The sequence below is a fragment of the Oncorhynchus gorbuscha genome, linkage group LG13 (genome assembly GCF_021184085.1).
Source record: "Oncorhynchus gorbuscha isolate QuinsamMale2020 ecotype Even-year linkage group LG13, OgorEven_v1.0, whole genome shotgun sequence".
Classification (NCBI taxonomy): domain Eukaryota; kingdom Metazoa; phylum Chordata; class Actinopteri; order Salmoniformes; family Salmonidae; genus Oncorhynchus; species Oncorhynchus gorbuscha.
The window spans coordinates 6,829,660-6,851,027 of NC_060185.1; the positions used below are offsets into that span (position 1 = coordinate 6,829,660).

General features: G+C 45.2%; 1 protein-coding gene across 3 annotated transcripts in view; it reads right to left on the reverse strand.

The window, feature by feature from the left end:
- Window positions 1-3,932: 3,932 nt before the first annotated feature.
- LOC123992473 (aldehyde dehydrogenase family 3 member A2-like) overlaps window positions 3,933-21,368 on the reverse strand; it is a 53,223-nt gene continuing 35,787 nt past the window's right edge. For all 3 annotated transcript variants that reach the window (XM_046293637.1, XM_046293635.1, XM_046293636.1), the window contains 4 exons: window positions 19,280-19,421; window positions 18,510-18,676; window positions 7,893-7,992; window positions 3,933-4,242 (listed from right to left, as the gene is read on the reverse strand). In XM_046293637.1, coding sequence (XP_046149593.1) covers window positions 3,950-4,242; window positions 7,893-7,992; window positions 18,510-18,676; window positions 19,280-19,421 — 702 coding nt within the window. In that variant the 3' untranslated portion in view covers window positions 3,933-3,949. The remainder of the gene's footprint in view (window positions 4,243-7,892; window positions 7,993-18,509; window positions 18,677-19,279; window positions 19,422-21,368) is intronic.

Below are 21,368 nucleotides of genomic sequence, written 5' to 3' on the forward strand. Positions count from 1 at the left end.
AGACTAGACCCAGACCAGACTACACTATACCAGACCACACTAGACCCAGACCAGACCACTAGACCAGACCACACTACACTAGACCACACTACACTAGACCAGACTAAACTAGGCCAGATAAAACCAGACCAGACTACACTATACCAGACCACACTAGGCCAGACCACACTACACTATACCAGACCACACTAGACTAGACCAGACTACACTATACCAGACCACACTAGACTAGACCCAAACCAGACTACACTATACCAGACCACACTAGACTAGACCCAGACCAGACTACACTAGACCACACTACACTAGACCAGACCACACTACACTAGACCAGACTAAACTAGGCCAGATAAAACTAGACCAGACTACACTAGACCAGACCACACTACACTAGACCAGACTAAACTAGGCCAGATAAAACCAGACCAGACCACACTAGACTAGACCACACTAGAGCAGACTACACTATACCACACTAGACTAAACCAGACCATTAGACCAGACTAAACCAGACCCACTAGACTAGACCACACTAGAGCAGACTACACTATACCACACAGACTAAACCAGACCACACTAGACTAAACCAGACCACACAGACTAAACCAGACCACACTAGACTAAACCAGACCACATTAGACCAGACTAAACCAGATGAACAAAGACCACACTAGACTAAACCAGACCAGACCCAGACTAGACTAATAGAGACATTACAGATTACACCATAATTGTTTTTTATTGACAACACTATTGTTTAAAAAAGAATTGACAACACAATTTGTTTTTTATTGACAACAGTGAGTGAACAATTACTCCATAATGCCTGGCTGTATTCGCCAGCATTAACCACCAGGCTATTAGATGGCTGAGGAGAGAAAGCCATCCAACAGCATGTAACAGGCTGGTTATTTATGATAACGGTTTTGTAAAATCAGAGCAGCTCTCTGCTGCCACCTGGTGTTTAATGTATAATTATTTGTAACAGCCTAAACACAGTACTGTGTATAAACTCTGGGTAAAAAACAAACACAATCCAAAGGTTCTACAGTCTGAACTTTAGGTAATGACCTAAATTGGTATTATAAACTGTGTATTTTGAGTCCTGCATGCTGATTGGCTGACAGCCGTGGTTTATGGTCTGATATACGGTATGGAAAAACATGTATTGTTACTGCTTTAATTACGTTGGTAACCAGTTTATAACAGCAACAAGGCGGTTGCGTTGCGGTTTTGCCTAAGAACAGCCCTTAGCCGTGGTATATTGGCCATATACCACACCCCCTCGTGCCTTATTGCTTAAATATACCACAGGTATGACTCAAAACTACTTGTTTACTGTTCTGTGTATGTTGGTAACCAGTTTATAAGTGCAATAAGACACCTTTGTGGTATATGGCTAATAGATGTATGCAGGCACTCTGCGTTGCGTCGTGCTTAAGAACAGACGTTTGCTGTGGTATATGGTTAATATACCACGGTTGATAGATGTGTGCAGGCACTCTGCGTTGCGTCGTGCTGAAGAACAGACGTTAGCCGTGGTATATGGTTAATATATCACGGCTAATAGATGTATGCAGGCACTCTGCGTTGCGTCGTGCTTAAGAACAGACGTTAGCTGTGGTATATTAGCTATATACCACACCCCTTGGGCCGTATTGCTTAAATATATACTATTTAGTGATACTAATAAAAGATAGTGTGTCTTCTGTTATATTGAGTATTATTTATAGACATACATTTGATTTCACACTTCCTGAACTCTCCAGGGGAGAAGTGTATTGTATGTGTGGCCCAAATGGCATTCTATTCCCTGTATAGAGCACTACTTTTGACCATAGGCCCTGTTCAAGAGTAGTGCACCATATCGGGAATAGTATGTAATTTGGGATGGAACCTGGGATGTGTGCAACTGTTGCAGGAGAGACACAAAAGGCACGTCCAGAATTGGCCAATAAAGATCGAATTGACATTATTGTACCGACCAGGCAGGGCTACCAAGTACAGCAGGAGAATAAAAACAACGCTGACAGCTACATCCCCCCCCCTCCTCTCCTCTAGTACCACCTTCCACTGTAAAGGAAAGACACTGGGACATATTCATCAAAGGTTTATGTGAGCAGAACATCAGACCTACTAAAGACATGGTTGTTAATGGATTAGTCTACTTCCTCATTTGAACTGTTGTTTGAGAGATAAAATAGTAAATAGTATTTTATGTATTTATAAAATACATAAATAGTATTTTATAATATCATTTAAAAATATAAATAAACTTGGAAAAACAGTCATTAGATCCAAATTCATACAACAGACATAATAGAAAAGGAAGACATGGACAAACAAACCAATAATATTCACATAATGCCTTGACCTTTATGAATTAATACAACAGTTCACTGTGTCTCCACTCTTTCCCAAGATTCTCAGGTTGTCCTGAGAAACCCCAGTAAGGAAGATTCCCGTAATCATAAAGGAAGAAGCCGGAAATCAGAAATCTTCCAAACAGGATTTCTGGAAAAAACAGGGAATTTTTGTGAACGATTCCAAAAATGCAACCCTAACCCCAACTAACCCCCACTAAACCCCATGAACCCCCCCCATTAACCCCCATGAACCTCCCCCCATGAACCCCCTAACCCCCACTATCCCCATGAACCCCCCCTCTAACCCCCATGAACCCCCCCTAACCCCCTGAACCCCCACTATCCCCATGAACCCCCCCTAACCCCCATGAACCCCCCTCTAACCCCCATGAACCCCCACTAACCCCACTATCCCCATGAACCCCCCCCTAACCCCACTAACCCCCACTATCCCCATGAACCCCCACTATCCCCATGAACCCCCTCTAACCCCCATGAACCCCCCTAACCCCCCCCCCATGAACCCCACTAACCCCCACTATCCTCATGAACCCCCCACTAACCCCCACTATCCCCATGAACCCCCCCACTAACCCCCATGAACCCCCCCCTAACCCCCATGAACCCCCTTCTAACCCCCATGAACCCCCCTCTAACCCCCATGAACCCCCACTATCCCCATGAACCCCCACTAACCCCCACTATCCCCATGAACCCCCCTCTAACCCCCATGAACCCCCACTATCCCCATGAACCCCCCTAACCCCCATGAACCCCCCTAACCCCCACTATCCCCATGAACCCCCCCCCTAACCCCCATGAACCCCCCCCACTATCCCCATGAACCCCCTAACCCCCACGAACCCCACTATCCCCATGAACCCCCTAACCCCCATGAACCCCCACTAACCCCCACTATCCCCATGAACCCCCCCCTAACCCCCATGAACCCCCACTATCCCCATGAACCCCCTCTGAACCCCCCTAACCCCCCTGAACCCCCCCCCCATGAACCCCCACTAACCCCCACTATCCCCATGAACCCCCCACTAACCCCATGAACCCCCCACTAACCCCCACATAACCCCCCCCTAACCCCCATGAACCCCCACTATCCCCATGAACCCCCCCCCTAACCCCCATGAACCCCCCCTAACCCCCACTAACCCCCCATGAACCCCCACTAACCCCCACTATCCCCATGAACCCCTCCCCCCCCCCCCCATGAACCCCCCACTGAACCCCATGAACCCCCACTGAACCCCCCCCTAACCCCCATGAACCCCTCCCCTAACCCCCATGAACCCCCCCTAACCCCCATGAACCCCCCCTAACCCCCATGAACCCCCCCCCCCCTAACCCCCATGAACCCCCACTGAACCCCCTAACCCCCATGAACCCCCCACTAACCCCCACTATCCCCATGAACCCCCCACTAACCCCCACTAACCCCCCCCTAACCCCCACGAACCCCCCTCTAACCCCCCCCCCTAACCCCCATGAACCCCCACTAACCCCACTAACCCCCACGAACCCCACTAACCCCCACTATCCCCATGAACCCCCCTGTGTCTATCCATCAATCACCAACAGGTACAGCTGACGCCGGCCGCTAGTATTAGAATCACAGTCAGGGCGACCAGGAGTCCCAGAGCCACAATGGACGCCGTGACGGCCCAGATGTAGGTGCCCTTGGAGAAGTCAACCAGTGGGGTCCTCATGGCCAGCCTGACCCTGCGAGCCTTCTGGTGGTTCTGGGGCGGATACCGCGGCATGTTGACCCGCTCCATGCCCAGGGACTTGACCAGACACGCCCGATGGTGGCTTAACTGGTCAAAGGTGTGTTTCCCATGATACCTGCCTGTTCCACTCTGACCTGTGGGGGGGCAGTAAGGGTTAGAAACATTAAACGTTATGACGTTCATGCAGCGTTTCCCATAAATCTCAGTGGGAAGATCCCCCAAAATCAGGAAGGAAGCAGCAGGAAATCCGGAATCCTCCAACCAGGATTTTTGAAAAAAACCTGGGACATGTGTGAAAGTTATTTGGAATTTTAGTCGAAAATCAGCGATGCACAATGTTAGTTAGTGTGTGTTGCTTTCCATTCCAGCAAACCTCTCCTATGTGACATTATATGTGAGAGCAGTTTTGGTCATTCTAGATCTTGAGGTAGAGGTAAACAATCAACGCTGAATTACAACTTGGCTGTCTGATTGGAATGAAATGATAGATTAAAATGGAAGATTATAAACTGTGTTTATTAGACAACCATACGTCGACCAAGCGTCCGACGGCTCGCCAGCAGCAAAGTCAGTGGCTCATCGTCATTACAGAGGATTGGGGGGTGGAAAGCCAAAAACCACAAACAGCAGTCAAGAGTTTGGCACCAACAAGGTGTTTAGTCACAGAGACAGACACACAAAGACAATAGACAATATTCTAAAGCCAAGGAAACCAGACACAGGGACATGTCTTTTGTTGAATGTGCACTATCGTTCAACAGTTTGGGGTCACTTGGTAATGTCCTTGTTTTTGAAAAGAAAAAGCACAGTTTTTGTCCATTAAAATAACATCAAATTGATCAGAAATACAGTTTAGACATTGTTAATGTTGTAAATGACTATTGTAGCTGGAAACGGCTGATTTTTTTATGGAATATCTACATAGGTGTACAGAGGACCTTTATCAGCAACCATCACTCCTGTGTTCCAATGGCACGTTGTGTTAGCTAATCCAAGTTTATCATTTTAAAGGGCTAATTGGTCATTAGAAAACTGTTTTGCAATTATGTTAGCACAGCTGAAAACTGTTGTTCTGATTAAAGAAGCAATAAAACTGGCCTTCTTTAGACTAGTTGAGTATCTGGAGCCTCAGCATTTGTGGGTTCGATTACAGGCTCAAAATGGCCAGAAACAAAGAAACTCTGCCGTTTCCAGCTACAATAGTAATTTACTGTATTTCTGATCAATTTTATGTTATTTTAATGGACATAAAATGTGCTTTTCTTTCAAAAACAAGGACATTTCTAAGTGACCCCAAACTGCTGAACGGTAGTGTACGTCGGCCAATACAGGTATAGACTAGTGCCAGATTTGCCAGACCCTCCAACAGGTGCAGTTCAGGCCACCAGCAATTAGCAGGATGGCAGTCAAGGTGACAAAGAGACCGAGAAGTCGACCAGTGGGGTCCTCATGGCCAGCCTGACCCTGCGAACCTTCTGGTGGTTCTGGGGTGGATGTTGACCCGCTCCATGCCCAGGGACTTGACCAGACACGCCCGATGGTGGCTGAACTGGTCAAAGCTGTGTTTCCCATGATACCTGCCTGTTCCACTCTGACCTGTGGGGTTCAGAGGTCACAGGGCAAGGGTCAAATAAGGGGGGTAGGGGGTCAGGGGTTCATGTGACTTGTTGTTAAGGATTAGACGTTAGCTGCATGATGCTCTAGCAGTATTTTTCCGACTCAGTCCCAAGGACGTGCTACTCTCCAACTCAAGCTACCCTCCGACTCAGTCCCAAGGACGTGCTACTCTCCAACTCAGGCTACTCTCCGACTCAGTCCCAAGGATCCACTACCCTCCAACTCAGGCTACCCTCCGACTCAGTCCCAAGGATGCGATGCCCTCGACTCAGTCCCAAGGATGCGCTACCCTCCGACTCAGTCCCAAGGATGCGCTGCCCTCCAACTCAGTCCCAAGGATGCGCTGCCCTCCAACTCAGTCCCAAGGATGCGCTGCCCTCCAACTCAGTCCCAAGGATGCGCTGCCCTCCGACTCAGTCCCAAGGATGCGCTGCCCTCCGACTCAGTCCCAAGGATGCGCTGCCCTCCAACTCAGTCCCAAGGATGCGCTGCCCTCCGACTCAGTCCCAAGGATGCGATGCCCTCCGACTCAGGCTACCCACCAACTCAGGCTACCCTCCGACTCAGTCCCAAGGATGCGCTACCCTCCGACTCAGTCCCAAGGATGCGCTGCCCTCCGACTCAGTCCCAAGGATGCGCTGCCCTCCGACTCAGGCTACCCGTAAAATCAGTCCTGAGGACGCACTACGTTTGTTGCTTGCAAATGTTCTGTTTTGCCAAGGCTTGACTAGCAGGGTGTTGGTCCTGAACAAATGTGTGGCAGTGTTGGAATGAGGTTCTGTTACCATAGGCAACAAGTTAGTGGGGGCATTTGGGCAAAGGGTGAATTTAGACTCAGTCTGTCTGTCTACCGCAGGCAAGCCACCATTGGACTGCCGTAGGCATGACTATTGTAGTGGCAAGCTGTGGTTGGGCCTGGAAGTGGCTGCAATCAGTTTATTATGTTTTATTTCACCTTTATTTAACCAGGTAGGCTAGTTGAGAACACCTTTATTTAACCAGGTAGGCTAGTTGAGAACACCTTTATTTAACCAGGTAGGCTAGTTGAGAACACCTTTATTTAATCAGGTAGGCTAGTTGAGAACACCTTTATTTAACCAGGTAGGCTAGTTGAGAACACCTTTATTTAATCAGGTAGGCTAGTTGAGAACACCTTTATTTAATCAGGTAGGCTAGTTGAGAACACCTTTATTTAATCAGGTAGGCTAGTTGAGAACACCTTTATTTAACCAGGTAGGCTAGTTGAGAACACCTTTATTTAACCAGGTAGGCTAGTTGAGAACACCTTTATTTAACCAGGTAGGCTAGTTGAGAACACCTTTATTTAATCAGGTAGGCTAGTTGAGAACACCTTTATTTAACCAGGTAGGCTAGTTGAGAACACCTTTATTTAACCAGGTAGGCTAGTTGAGAACACCTTTATTTAATCAGGTAGGCTAGTTGAGAACACCTTTATTTAACCAGGTAGGCTAGTTGAGAACACCTTTATTTAACCAGGTAGGCTAGTTGAGAACACCTTTATTTAACCAGGTAGGCTAGTTGAGAACACCTTTATTTAATCAGGTAGGCTAGTTGAGAACACCTTTATTTAACCAGGTAGGCTAGTTGAGAACACCTTTATTTAACCAGGTAGGCTAGTTGAGAACAAGTTCTCATTTGGAACTGCGACCTGGCCAAGATAAAGCATAGCAGTGTGAACAGACAACACAGAGTTACACATGGAGTAAACAATTAACAAGTCAATAACACAATAGAAAAAAAGTGGAGTCTATATACATTGTGTGCAAAAGGCATGAGGAGGTAGGCGAATAATTACAATTTTGCAGATTAACACTGGAGTGATAAATGATCAGATGGTCATGTACAGGTAGAGATATTGGTGTGCAAAAGAGCAGAAAAGTAAATAAATAAAAACAGTATGGGGATGAGGTAAGTAAAAATGGGTGTGCTATTTACCAATAGATTATGTACAGCTACAGCGATCGGTTAGCTGCTCAGCTAGCAGATGTTTGAAGTTGGTGAGGGAGATAAAAGTCTCAAACTTCAGCGATTTTTGCAATTCGTTCCAGCATCGACCCAATACCGGCTAGCTTGCCAACCTAGGTCTGTGCTAGGCAACATCCCAAAGACTTGGCGTACGTGTAAAGTATCATAGAACACTTCTTACCTACACCCCCGAAGGGCAGAGAGTTGAGGGTGTAGTGCATCATAACGTCGTTGACTGTCACCCCGCCACTGGTAGTCTCAGCCAGCATTCGCTTAATCACCTTATGGACAGAGACAGAGAGAGGGATGTCTTTATCACCTTAATGACAGAGACAGAGAGAGGGATGTCCTTTATTACCTTAATGACAGAGACAGAGATGTCTTTATCACCTTATGGACAGAGACAGAGAGAGGGATGTCTTTATCACCTTAATGACAGAGACAGAGATGTCTTTATCACCTTAATGACAGAGACAGAGAGAGGGATGTCTTATCACCTTAATGACAGAGACAGAGAGAGGGATGTCTTTATCACCTTATGGACAGAGACAGAGATCTCTTTATCACCTTAATGACAGAGACAGAGAGAGGGATGTCTTTATCACCTTAATGACAGAGACAGAGACAGAGATGTCTTTATCACCTTATGGACAGAGACACAGAGAGGGATGTCTTTATCACCTTAATGACAGAGACAGAGAGAGGGATGTCTTTATCACCTTAATGACAGAGACAGAGAGAGGGATGTCTTTATCACCTTAATGACAGAGACAGAGAGAGGGATGTCTTTATCACCTTAATGACAGAGACAGAGAGAGGGATGTCTTATCACCTTATGGACAGAGACAGAGAGAGGGATGTCTTTATCACCTTAATGACAGAGACAGAGAGAGGGATGTCTTTATCACCTTAATGACAGAGACAGAGATGTCTTTATCACCTTAATGACAGAGACAGAGAGAGGGATGTCTTTTATCACCTTAATGACAGAGACAGAGAGAGGGATGTCTTTATCACCTTAATGACAGACAGAGAGAGGGATGTCTTTATCACCTTAATGACAGAGACAGAGAGAGGGATGTCTTTTATCACCTTATGGACAGAGACAGAGAGAGGACAGAGAGAGGGATGTCTTTATCACCTTAATGACAGACACAGAGAGAGGGATGTCTTTTATCACCTTAATGACAGAGACAGAGAGAGGGATGTCTTTATCACCTTAATGACAGAGACAGAGAGAGGGATGTCTTTATCACCTTAATGACAGAGACAGAGAGAGGGATGTCTTATCACCTTAATGACAGAGACAGACAGAGGGATGTCTTATCACCTTATGGACAGAGACAGAGAGAGGGATGTCTTATCACCTTAATGACAGAGACAGAGAGAGGGATGTCTTATCACCTTAATGACAGAGAGAGGGATGTCTTTTATCACCTTAATGACAGAGAGAGGGATGTCTTATCACCTTGATGACAGAGACAGAGAGAGGGATGTCTTATCACCTTAATGACAGAGACAGAGAGAGGGATGTCTTATCACCTTATGGACAGAGACAGAGAGAGGGATGTCTTATCACCTTATGGACAGAGACAGAGAGAGGGATGTCTTTATCACCTTAATGACAGAGACAGAGATCTCTTTATCACCTTAATGACAGAGACAGAGAGAGGGATGTCTTATCACCTTAATGACAGAGACAGAGAGAGGGATGTCTTATCACCTTAATGACAGAGACAGAGAGAGGGATGTCTTATCACCTTAATGACAGAGACAGAGAGAGGGATGTCTTATCACCTTAATGACAGAGACAGAGAGAGGGATGTCTTATCACCTTATGGACAGAGACAGAGAGAGGGATGTCTTATCACCTTATGGACAGAGACAGAGAGAGGGATGTCTTTATCACCTTAATGACAGAGACAGAGATCTCTTTATCACCTTAATGACAGAGACAGAGAGAGGGATGTCTTTATCACCTTAATGACAGAGACAGAGAGAGGGATGTCTTATCACCTTAATGACAGAGACAGAGAGAGGGATGTCTTATCACCTTATGGACAGAGACAGAGAGAGGGATGTCTTATCACCTTATGGACAGAGACAGAGAGAGGGATGTCTTTATCACCTTAATGACAGAGACAGAGATCTCTTTATCACCTTAATGACAGAGACAGAGAGAGGGATGTCTTTATCACCTTAATGACTGAGACAGAGAGAGGGATGTCTTTATCACCTTAATGACAGAGACAGAGAGAGGGATGTCTTTTATCACCTTATGGACAGAGACAGAGAGATGGATGTCTTTATCACCTTAATGACAGAGACAGAGAGAGGGATGTCTTTATCACCTTAATGACAGAGACAGAGAGAGGGATGTATTTTATCACCTTAATGACAGAGACAGAGAGAGGGATGTCTTTATCACCTTAATGACAGAGAGAGGGATGTCTTATCACCTTGATGACAGAGACAGAGAGAGGGATGTCTTTTATCACCTTAATGACAGAGACAGAGATGTCTTATCACCTTAATGACAGAGACAGAGAGAGGGATGTCTTTTATCACCTTAATGACAGAGACAGAGAGAGGGATGTCTTTATCACCTTAATGACAGAGACAGAGATGTCTTATCACCTTAATGACAGAGACAGAGAGAGGGATGTCTTTTATCACCTTGATGACAGAGACAGGGATGTCTTTTATCACCTTAATGACAGAGAGAGGGATGTCTTATCACCTTGATGACAGAGACAGAGAGAGGGATGTCTTTTATCACCTTAATGACAGAGAGAGGGATGTCTTATCACCTTAATGACAGAGAGAGGGATGTCTTATCACCTTAATGACAGAGACAGAGAGAGGGATGTCTTATCACCTTGATGACAGAGAGAGGGATGTCTTATCACCTTAATGACAGAGACAGAGAGAGGGATGTCTTTTATCACCTTAATGACAGAGACAGAGATAGGGATGTCTTATCACCTTAATGACAGAGACAGACAGAGGGATGTCTTATCACCTTAATGACAGAGACAGAGAGAGGGATGTCTTATCACCTTAATGACAGAGACAGAAGAGGGATGTCTTTTATCACCTTAATGACAGAGACAGGGATGTCTTTTATCAGGGATGTCTTTTATCACCTTAATGACAGACAGAGAGAGGGATGTCTTATCACCTTAATGACAGAGACAGAGAGAGGGATGTCTTTATCACCTTAATGACAGAGACAGAGACAGAGATGTCTTATCACCTTAATGACAGAGACAGAGAGAGGGATGTCTTTTATCACCTTGATGACAGAGACAGGGATGTCTTTTATCACCTTAATGAGAGAGAGGGATGTCTTATCACCTTGATGACAGAGACAGAGAGAGGGATGTCTTTTATCACCTTAATGACAGAGAGAGGGATGTCTTATCACCTTAATGACAGAGAAAGAGAGAGGGATGTCTTATCACCTTAATGACAGAGACAGAGAGAGGGATGTATTTTATCACCTTAATGACAGAGAGAGGGATGTCTTATCACCTTAATGACAGAGACAGAGAGAGGGATGTCTTTATCACCTTAATGACAGAGACAGAGAGAGGGATGTATTTTATCACCTTGATGACAGAGAGGGATGTCTTTATCACCTTAATGACAGAGACAGAGAGGGATGTCTTTATCACCTTATTGACAGAGACAGAGAGAGGGATGTCTTTATCACCTTAATGACAGAGAGAGAGGGATGTCTTTATCACCTTAATGACAGAGACAGAGAGAGGGATGTCTTTATCACCTTAATGACAGAGACAGAGAGAGGGATGTCTTATCACCTTATGGACAGAGACAGAGAGAGAGTCTTTATCACAGACAGAGAGGGATGTCTTTATCACCTTAATGACAGAGACAGAGAGAGGGATGTCTTATCACCTTATGGACAGAGACAGAGAGAGGGATGTCTTTATCACCTTAATGACAGACAGAGAGAGGGATGTCTTTATCACCTTAATGACAGAGACAGAGAGAGGGATGTCTTTTATCACCTTATGGACAGAGACAGAGAGAGGACAGAGAGAGGGATGTCTTTATCACCTTAATGACAGAGACAGAGAGAGGGATGTCTTTTATCACCTTAATGACAGAGACAGAGAGAGGGATGTCTTTATCACCTTAATGACAGAGACAGAGAGAGGGATGTCTTTATCACCTTAATGACAGAGACAGAGAGAGGGATGTCTTATCACCTTAATGACAGAGACAGACAGAGGGATGTCTTATCACCTTAATGACAGAGACAGACAGAGGGATGTCTTATCACCTTAATGACAGAGACAGAGAGAGGGATGTCTTATCACCTTAATGACAGAGACAGAGAGAGGGATGTCTTTTATCACCTTAATGACAGAGAGAGGGATGTCTTATCACCTTAATGACAGAGACAGAGAGAGGGATGTCTTATCACCTTAATGACAGAGACAGAGAGAGGGATGTCTTATCACCTTATGGACAGAGACAGAGAGAGGGATGTCTTATCACCTTATGGACAGAGACAGAGAGAGGGATGTCTTTATCACCTTAATGACAGAGACAGAGATCTCTTTATCACCTTAATGACAGAGACAGAGAGAGGGATGTCTTTATCACCTTAATGACAGAGACAGAGAGAGGGATGTCTTATCACCTTAATGACAGAGACAGAGAGAGGGATGTCTTATCACCTTATGGACAGAGACAGAGAGAGGGATGTCTTATCACCTTATGGACAGAGACAGAGAGAGGGATGTCTTTATCACCTTAATGACAGAGACAGAGATCTCTTTATCACCTTAATGACAGAGACAGAGAGAGGGATGTCTTTATCACCTTAATGACTGAGACAGAGAGAGGGATGTCTTTATCACCTTAATGACAGAGACAGAGAGAGGGATGTCTTTTATCACCTTATGGACAGAGACAGAGAGATGGATGTCTTTATCACCTTAATGACAGAGACAGAGAGAGGGATGTCTTTATCACCTTAATGACAGAGAGAGGGATGTCTTATCACCTTGATGACAGAGACAGAGAGAGGGATGTCTTTTATCACCTTAATGACAGAGACAGAGAGAGGGATGTCTTATCACCTTAATGACAGAGACAGAGATGTCTTATCACCTTAATGACAGAGACAGAGATGTCTTATCACCTTAATGACAGAGACAGAGAGAGGGATGTCTTTTATCACCTTAATGACAGAGACAGAGAGAGGGATGTCTTTATCACCTTAATGACAGAGACAGAGACAGAGACAGAGAGGGATGTCTTTTATCACCTTGATGACAGAGACAGGGATGTCTTTTATCACCTTAATGACAGAGAGAGGGATGTCTTATCACCTTGATGACAGAGACAGAGAGGGATGTCTTATCACCTTAATGACAGAGACAGAGAGAGGGATGTCTTTTATCACCTTAATGACAGAGAGAGGGATGTCTTATCACCTTAATGACAGAGAGAGGGATGTCTTATCACCTTAATGACAGAGACAGAGAGAGGGATGTCTTATCACCTTGATGACAGAGAGAGGGATGTCTTATCACCTTAATGACAGAGACAGAGAGAGGGATGTCTTTTATCACCTTAATGACAGAGACAGAGATAGGGATGTCTTATTACCTTAATGACAGAGACAGAGATGTCTTTATCACCTTAATGACAGAGACAGAGAGAGGGATGTCTTATCACCTTAATGACAGAGACAGAGAGAGGGATGTCTTTTATCACCTTAATGACAGAGACAGAGAGAGGGATGTCTTTTATCACCTTAATGACAGAGACAGAGAGAGGGATGTCTTATCACCTTAATGACAGAGACAGAGAGAGGGATGTCTTTATCACCTTAATGACAGAGACAGAGATGTCTTATCACCTTAATGACAGAGACAGAGAGAGGGATGTCTTTTATCACCTTGATGACAGAGACAGGGATGTCTTTTATCACCTTAATGACAGAGAGAGGGATGTCTTATCACCTTGATGACAGAGACAGAGAGAGGGATGTCTTTTATCACCTTAATGACAGAGAGAGGGATGTCTTATCACCTTAATGACAGAGAGAGGGATGTCTTATCACCTTAATGACAGAGACAGAGAGAGGGATGTCTTTTATCACCTTAATGACAGAGAGGGATGTCTTATCACCTTAATGACAGAGACAGAGAGAGGGATGTATTTTATCACCTTAATGACAGAGAGAGGGATGTCTTATCACCTTAATGACAGAGACAGAGAGAGGGATGTCTTATCACCTTAATGACAGAGACAGAGAGAGGGATGTATTTTATCACCTTGATGACAGAGAGAGGGATGTCTTTTATCACCTTGATGACAGAGACAGAGATGTCTTTTATCACCTTATTGACAGAGACAGAGAGAGGGATGTCTTTATCACCTTAATGACAGAGAGAGGGATGTCTTTTATCACCTTAATGACAGAGACAGAGAGAGGGATGTCTTTATCACCTTAATGACAGAGAGAGGGATGTCTTTTATCACCTTAATGACAGAGACAGAGATGTCTTTTATCACCTTAATGACAGAGATGTCTTTTATCACCTTAATGACAGAGATGTCTTTTATCACCTTAATGACAGAGACAGAGAGAGGGATGTCTTTTATCACCTTAATGACAGAGACAGAGATAGGGATGTCTTATTACCTTAATGACAGAGACAGAGAGAGGGATGTCTTTATCACCTTAATGACAGAGACAGAGAGAGGGATGTCTTATCACCTTAATGACAGAGACAGAGAGAGGGATGTCTTTTATCACCTTAATGACAGAGACAGAGAGAGGGATGTCTTTTATCACCTTAATGACAGAGACAGAGAGAGGGATGTCTTATCACCTTAATGACAGAGACAGAGAGAGGGATGTCTTTATCACCTTAATGACAGAGACAGAGAGGGATGTCTTATCACCTTAATGACAGAGACAGAGGGATGTCTTTTATCACCTTGATGACAGAGACAGGGATGTCTTTTATCACCTTAATGACAGAGAGAGGGATGTCTTATCACCTTGATGACAGAGACAGAGAGAGGGATGTCTTTTATCACCTTAATGACAGAGAGAGGGATGTCTTATCACCTTAATGACAGAGAAAGAGAGAGGGATGTCTTATCACCTTAATGACAGAGACAGAGAGAGGGATGTATTTTATCACCTTAATGACAGAGAGAGGGATGTCTTATCACCTTAATGACAGAGACAGAGAGAGGGATGTCTTATCACCTTAATGACAGAGACAGAGAGAGGGATGTATTTTATCACCTTGATGACAGAGAGAGGGATGTCTTTTATCACCTTGATGACAGAGACAGAGATGTCTTTTATCACCTTATTGACAGAGACAGAGAGAGGGATGTCTTTATCACCTTAATGACAGAGAGAGGGATGTCTTTTATCACCTTAATGACAGAGACAGAGAGAGGGATGTCTTTATCACCTTAATGACAGAGACAGAGAGAGGGATGTCTTATCACCTTATGGACAGAGACAGAGAGAGGGATGTCTTTATCACCTTAATGACAGAGACAGAGAGAGGGATGTCTTATCACCTTATGGACAGAGACAGAGAGAGGGATGTCTTTATCACCTTAATGACAGACAGAGAGAGGGATGTCTTTATCACCTTAATGACAGAGACAGAGAGAGGGATGTCTTTTATCACCTTATGGACAGAGACAGAGAGAGGACAGAGAGAGGGATGTCTTTATCACCTTAATGACAGAGACAGAGAGAGGGATGTCTTTTATCACCTTAATGACAGAGACAGAGAGAGGGATGTCTTTATCACCTTAATGACAGAGACAGAGAGAGGGATGTCTTTATCACCTTAATGACAGAGACAGACAGAGGGATGTCTTATCACCTTAATGACAGAGACAGACAGAGGGATGTCTTATCACCTTAATGACAGAGACAGAGAGAGGGATGTCTTATCACCTTAATGACAGAGACAGAGAGAGGGATGTCTTTTATCACCTTAATGACAGAGAGAGGGATGTCTTATCACCTTAATGACAGAGACAGAGAGAGGGATGTCTTATCACCTTAATGACAGAGACAGAGAGAGGGATGTCTTATCACCTTATGGACAGAGACAGAGAGAGGGATGTCTTATCACCTTATGGACAGAGACAGAGAGAGGGATGTCTTTATCACCTTAATGACAGAGACAGAGATCTCTTTATCACCTTAATGACAGAGACAGAGAGAGGGATGTCTTTATCACCTTAATGACAGAGACAGAGAGAGGGATGTCTTATCACCTTAATGACAGAGACAGAGAGAGGGATGTCTTATCACCTTATGGACAGAGACAGAGAGAGGGATGTCTTATCACCTTATGGACAGAGACAGAGAGAGGGATGTCTTTATCACCTTAATGACAGAGACAGAGATCTCTTTATCACCTTAATGACAGAGACAGAGAGAGGGATGTCTTTATCACCTTAATGACTGAGACAGAGAGAGGGATGTCTTTATCACCTTAATGACAGAGACAGAGAGAGGGATGTCTTTTATCACCTTATGGACAGAGACAGAGAGATGGATGTCTTTATCACCTTAATGACAGAGACAGAGAGAGGGATGTCTTTATCACCTTAATGACAGAGAGAGGGATGTCTTATCACCTTGATGACAGAGACAGAGAGAGGGATGTCTTTTATCACCTTAATGACAGAGACAGAGAGAGGGATGTCTTATCACCTTAATGACAGAGACAGAGATGTCTTATCACCTTAATGACAGAGACAGAGATGTCTTATCACCTTAATGACAGAGACAGAGAGAGGGATGTCTTTTATCACCTTAATGACAGAGACAGAGAGAGGGATGTCTTTATCACCTTAATGACAGAGACAGAGATGTCTTATCACCTTAATGACAGAGACAGAGAGAGGGATGTCTTTTATCACCTTGATGACAGAGACAGGGATGTCTTTTATCACCTTAATGACAGAGAGAGGGATGTCTTATCACCTTGATGACAGAGACAGAGAGAGGGATGTCTTATCACCTTGATGACAGAGACAGAGAGAGGGATGTCTTTTATCACCTTAATGACAGAGAGAGGGATGTCTTATCACCTTAATGACAGAGAGAGGGATGTCTTATCACCTTAATGACAGAGACAGAGAGAGGGATGTCTTATCACCTTGATGACAGAGAGAGGGATGTCTTATCACCTTAATGACAGAGACAGAGAGAGGGATGTCTTTTATCACCTTAATGACAGAGACAGAGATAGGGATGTCTTATTACCTTAATGACAGAGACAGAGAGAGGGATGTCTTTATCACCTTAATGACAGAGACAGAGAGAGGGATGTCTTATCACCTTAATGACAGAGACAGAGAGAGGGATGTCTTTTATCACCTTAATGACAGAGACAGAGAGAGGGATGTCTTTTATCACCTTAATGACAGAGACAGAGAGAGGGATGTCTTATCACCTTAATGACAGAGACAGAGAGAGGGATGTCTTTATCACCTTAATGACAGAGACAGAGATGTCTTATCACCTTAATGACAGAGACAGAGAGAGGGATGTCTTTTATCACCTTGATGACAGAGACAGGGATGTCTTTTATCACCTTAATGACAGAGAGAGGGATGTCTTATCACCTTGATGACAGAGACAGAGAGAGGGATGTCTTTTATCACCTTAATGACAGAGAGAGGGATGTCTTATCACCTTAATGACAGAGAGAGGGATGTCTTATCACCTTAATGACAGAGACAGAGAGAGGGATGTCTTTTATCACCTTAATGACAGAGAAAGAGAGAGGGATGTCTTATCACCTTAATGACAGAGACAGAGAGAGGGATGTATTTTATCACCTTAATGACAGAGAGAGGGATGTCTTATCACCTTAATGACAGAGACAGAGAGAGGGATGTCTTATCACCTTAATGACAGAGACAGAGAGAGGGATGTATTTTATCACCTTGATGACAGAGAGAGGGATGTCTTTTATCACCTTGATGACAGAGACAGAGATGTCTTTTATCACCTTATTGACAGAGACAGAGAGAGGGATGTCTTTATCACCTTAATGACAGAGAGAGGGATGTCTTTTATCACCTTAATGACAGAGAGAGGGATGTCTTTTATCACCTTGATGACAGAGAGAGGGATGTCTTTTATCACCTTGATGACAGAGACAGAGATGTGTTTTATCACCTTATTGACAGAGACAGAGAGAGGGATGTCTTTATCACCTTAATGACAGAGAGAGGGATGTCTTTTATCACCTTAATGACAGAGACAGAGAGAGGGATGTCTTTATCACCTTAATGACAGAGAGAGGGATGTCTTTTATCACCTTAATGACAGAGACAGAGATGTCTTTTATCACCTTAATGACAGAGATGTCTTTTATCACCTTAATGACAGAGATGTCTTTTATCACCTTAATGACAGAGATGTCTTTTATCAGCCCCCCATATGTAAATACATACTGTACATACCAATATAAGTACAAATGTTGTTGCCACAATAACAGCTTACCTTCTTACAGAATAATCACAAAGAGCTCACCTAAATGTGGCCCATGCCCAATCCCAAATCAACCCCGAATCCCACTTGTGGAGATCTGAGTGGATTTGACAGACGTCTCTCAATAGCTCCACCGTGTGAAGTTACACCATGTCACTTTACTAATTCATTTATATAAGATCTCCAGATGAGCGTAAGGTCCCAGGGATTGATTTGGGATTCAGCCTTACTCCATTGCTTGCTCACTGGCTCCCTTCAGACCTTCTTGTTGGAGGAGAAGACGTAGATCGCCAGGGGCTTCTCTCTCTCGCTGATGAAGTGGATGGCGTCATCTATGTCGCTGACGGTCACTATGGGCAACAGAGGGCCGAAGATCTCCTCCTGCATCAGCCTAGCATGGGGGGGCACGTCCTTCACCACCGTGGGGGCTGAGGGGTCAGAGGTCAGGGTTGTTAGCCAACCAAGCATAGTTCCCAAGTGTTTCAGAAATTCAAGTTGGAGGATTTCCAACTGCAACATTTCCGGAACTTTCCCAAAGTCCTCGGTATTCCAGAAATCCCAAGCTGGAGAAATCCCCAGTTGGAGAAATCCCAAACTGGAGAAATAACCAGTTGGAGAAATACCCAGTTGGAGAAATACCCAGTTGGAGAAATCCCCAGTTGGATAAATACCCAGTTGGAGAAATACCCAGTTGGAGAAATACCCAGTTGGAGAAATACCCAGTTGGAGAAATACTCAGTTGGATAATGCCAATTGGTAAATTCTTAGTTGGAGGATTGCCAGTTGGGATATTCCTGGAATCAAGAGGGAATAAGCAGGGAGGCAATCCTTTAACTGGGAATCCTTCAACTGGGATTCTTTCAACTGGGAATCCTTCAACTGGGAATCCTTCAACTGGGATATCTGGAAAACCTTGGTACTTTGGGAAATGTCTCTGGCATGTTGGAACGCGAGGTCAAATACACTACTATTACAACCCAAGTCAACTACAAATGTATCACCAAATATCTGAGCCCTATCAGTCTGCATACCAATGTAGCGCTGTGATGAGTCACTCTGGCCCCCTAGCGCCGCTGTGTAGCCATCCAGTAGAGCCATTACGCGGTTGAAGTGGCGCTGGTTGATGATGCGGCCATAGTCAGGGGAGGATTTGGGGTCGGGCCCATAGAACTCCTTGGATTAAGGAAAACAATCTGTGTATTATTTTGGGGTTCTTCAACCTGGGGTCCATGCGGAAGTACTGCAAGGGGTCAGCACATTTATTTAAATAAAAATTTTAATGTAAATTTTACGCGGATTTGGTTTGGTTATAATTTTTGTGTGAATATTGCTAGAAACAAAAGAATAAACACATTTTCAATTACATACCTAAAAGTAGACAAGTGGAAAATGTCTTCTTTCAAGTCAACTCCTTATTATAAGCAAATTACACTCACTGGAGTATCTGACATAGGCTTTGAAAAAGCACCTGCGAGTATCAGTCCCAGCAGCTATCAGTCCCAGCAGCTATCAGTCCCAGCAGCTATCAGTCCCAGCAGCTATCAGTCCCAGCAGCTATCACACCCAGCAGCTATCAGTCCCAGCAGCTATCAGTCCCAGCAGCTATCACACCCAGCAGCTATCAGTCCCAGCAGCTATCACACCCAGCAGCTATCAGTCCCAGCAGCTATCAGTCCCAGCAGCTATCAGTCCCAGCAGCTATCACACCCAGCAGCTATCAGTCCCAGCAGCTATCACACCCAGCAGCTATCAGTCCCAGCAGCTATCACACCCAGCAGCTATCACACCCAGCAGCTATCAGTCCCAGCCCAGCAGCTATCAGTCCCAGCAGCTATCACACCCAGCAGCTATCAGTCCCAGCAGCTATCACACCCAGCAGCTATCAGTCCCAGCAGCTATCAGTCCCAGCAGCTATCACACCCAGCAGCTATCAGTCCCAGCAGCTATCAGTCCCAGCAGCTATCACCCAGCAGCTATCAGTCAGCTATCAGTCCCAGCAGCTATCAGTCCCAGCCTATCAGTCCCAGCAGCTATCAGTCCCAGCAGCTATCAAACCCAGCAGCTATCAGTCCCAGCAGCTATCATCACCCAGCAGCTATCAGTCCAGCAGCAGCTATCAGTCCCAGCAGCTATCAGTCCCAGCAGCTATCAGTCCCAGCAGCTATCAGTCCCAGCAGCTATCAGTCCCAGCAGCTATCAGTCCCAGCAGCTATCACACCCAGCAGCTATCAGTCCCAGCAGCTATCAGTCCCAGCAGCTATCACACCCAGCAGCTATCAGTCCCAGCAGCTATCAGTCCCAGCAGCTATCAGTCCCAGCAGCTATCAGTCCCAGCAGCTATCAGTCCCAGCAGCTATCACACCCAGCAGCTATCACACCCAGCAGTCAGTCCCAGCAGCTATCACACCCAGCAGCTATCAGTCCCAGCAGCTATCAGTCCCAGCAGCTATCAGTCCCAGCAGCTATCACCCAGCAGCTATCAGTCCCAGCAGCTATCACCCAGCAGCTATCAGTCCCAGCAGCTATCACACCCAGCAGCTATCAGTCCCAGCAGCTATCAGTCCCAGCAGCTATCAGTCCCAGCAGCTATCAGTCCCAGCAGCTATCAGTCCCAGCAGCTATCACACCCAGCAGCTATCAGTCCCAGCAGCTATCACACCCAGCAGCTATCAGTCCCAGCAGCTATCAGTCCCAGCAGCTATCAGTCCCAGCAGCTATCACACCCAGCAGCTATCAGTCCCAGCAGCTATCACACCCAGCAGCTATCGGTCCCGGCAGCTATCACACCCAGCAGCTATCAGTCCCAGCAGCTATCAGTCCCAGCAGCTATCAGTCCCAGCAGCTATCACACCCAGCAGCTATCAGTCCCAGCAGCTATCACACCCAGCAGCTATCAGTCCCAGCAGCTATCACACCCAGCAGCTATCAGTCCCAGCAGCTATCACACCCAGCAGCTATCACACCCAGCAGCTATCAGTCCCAGCAGCTATCACACCCAGCAGCTATCAGTCCCAGCAGCTATCACACCCAGCAGCTATCACCCCAGCAGCTATCAGTCCCAGCAGCTATCACACCCAGCAGCTATCAGTCCCAGCAGCTATCACACCCAGCAGCTATCAC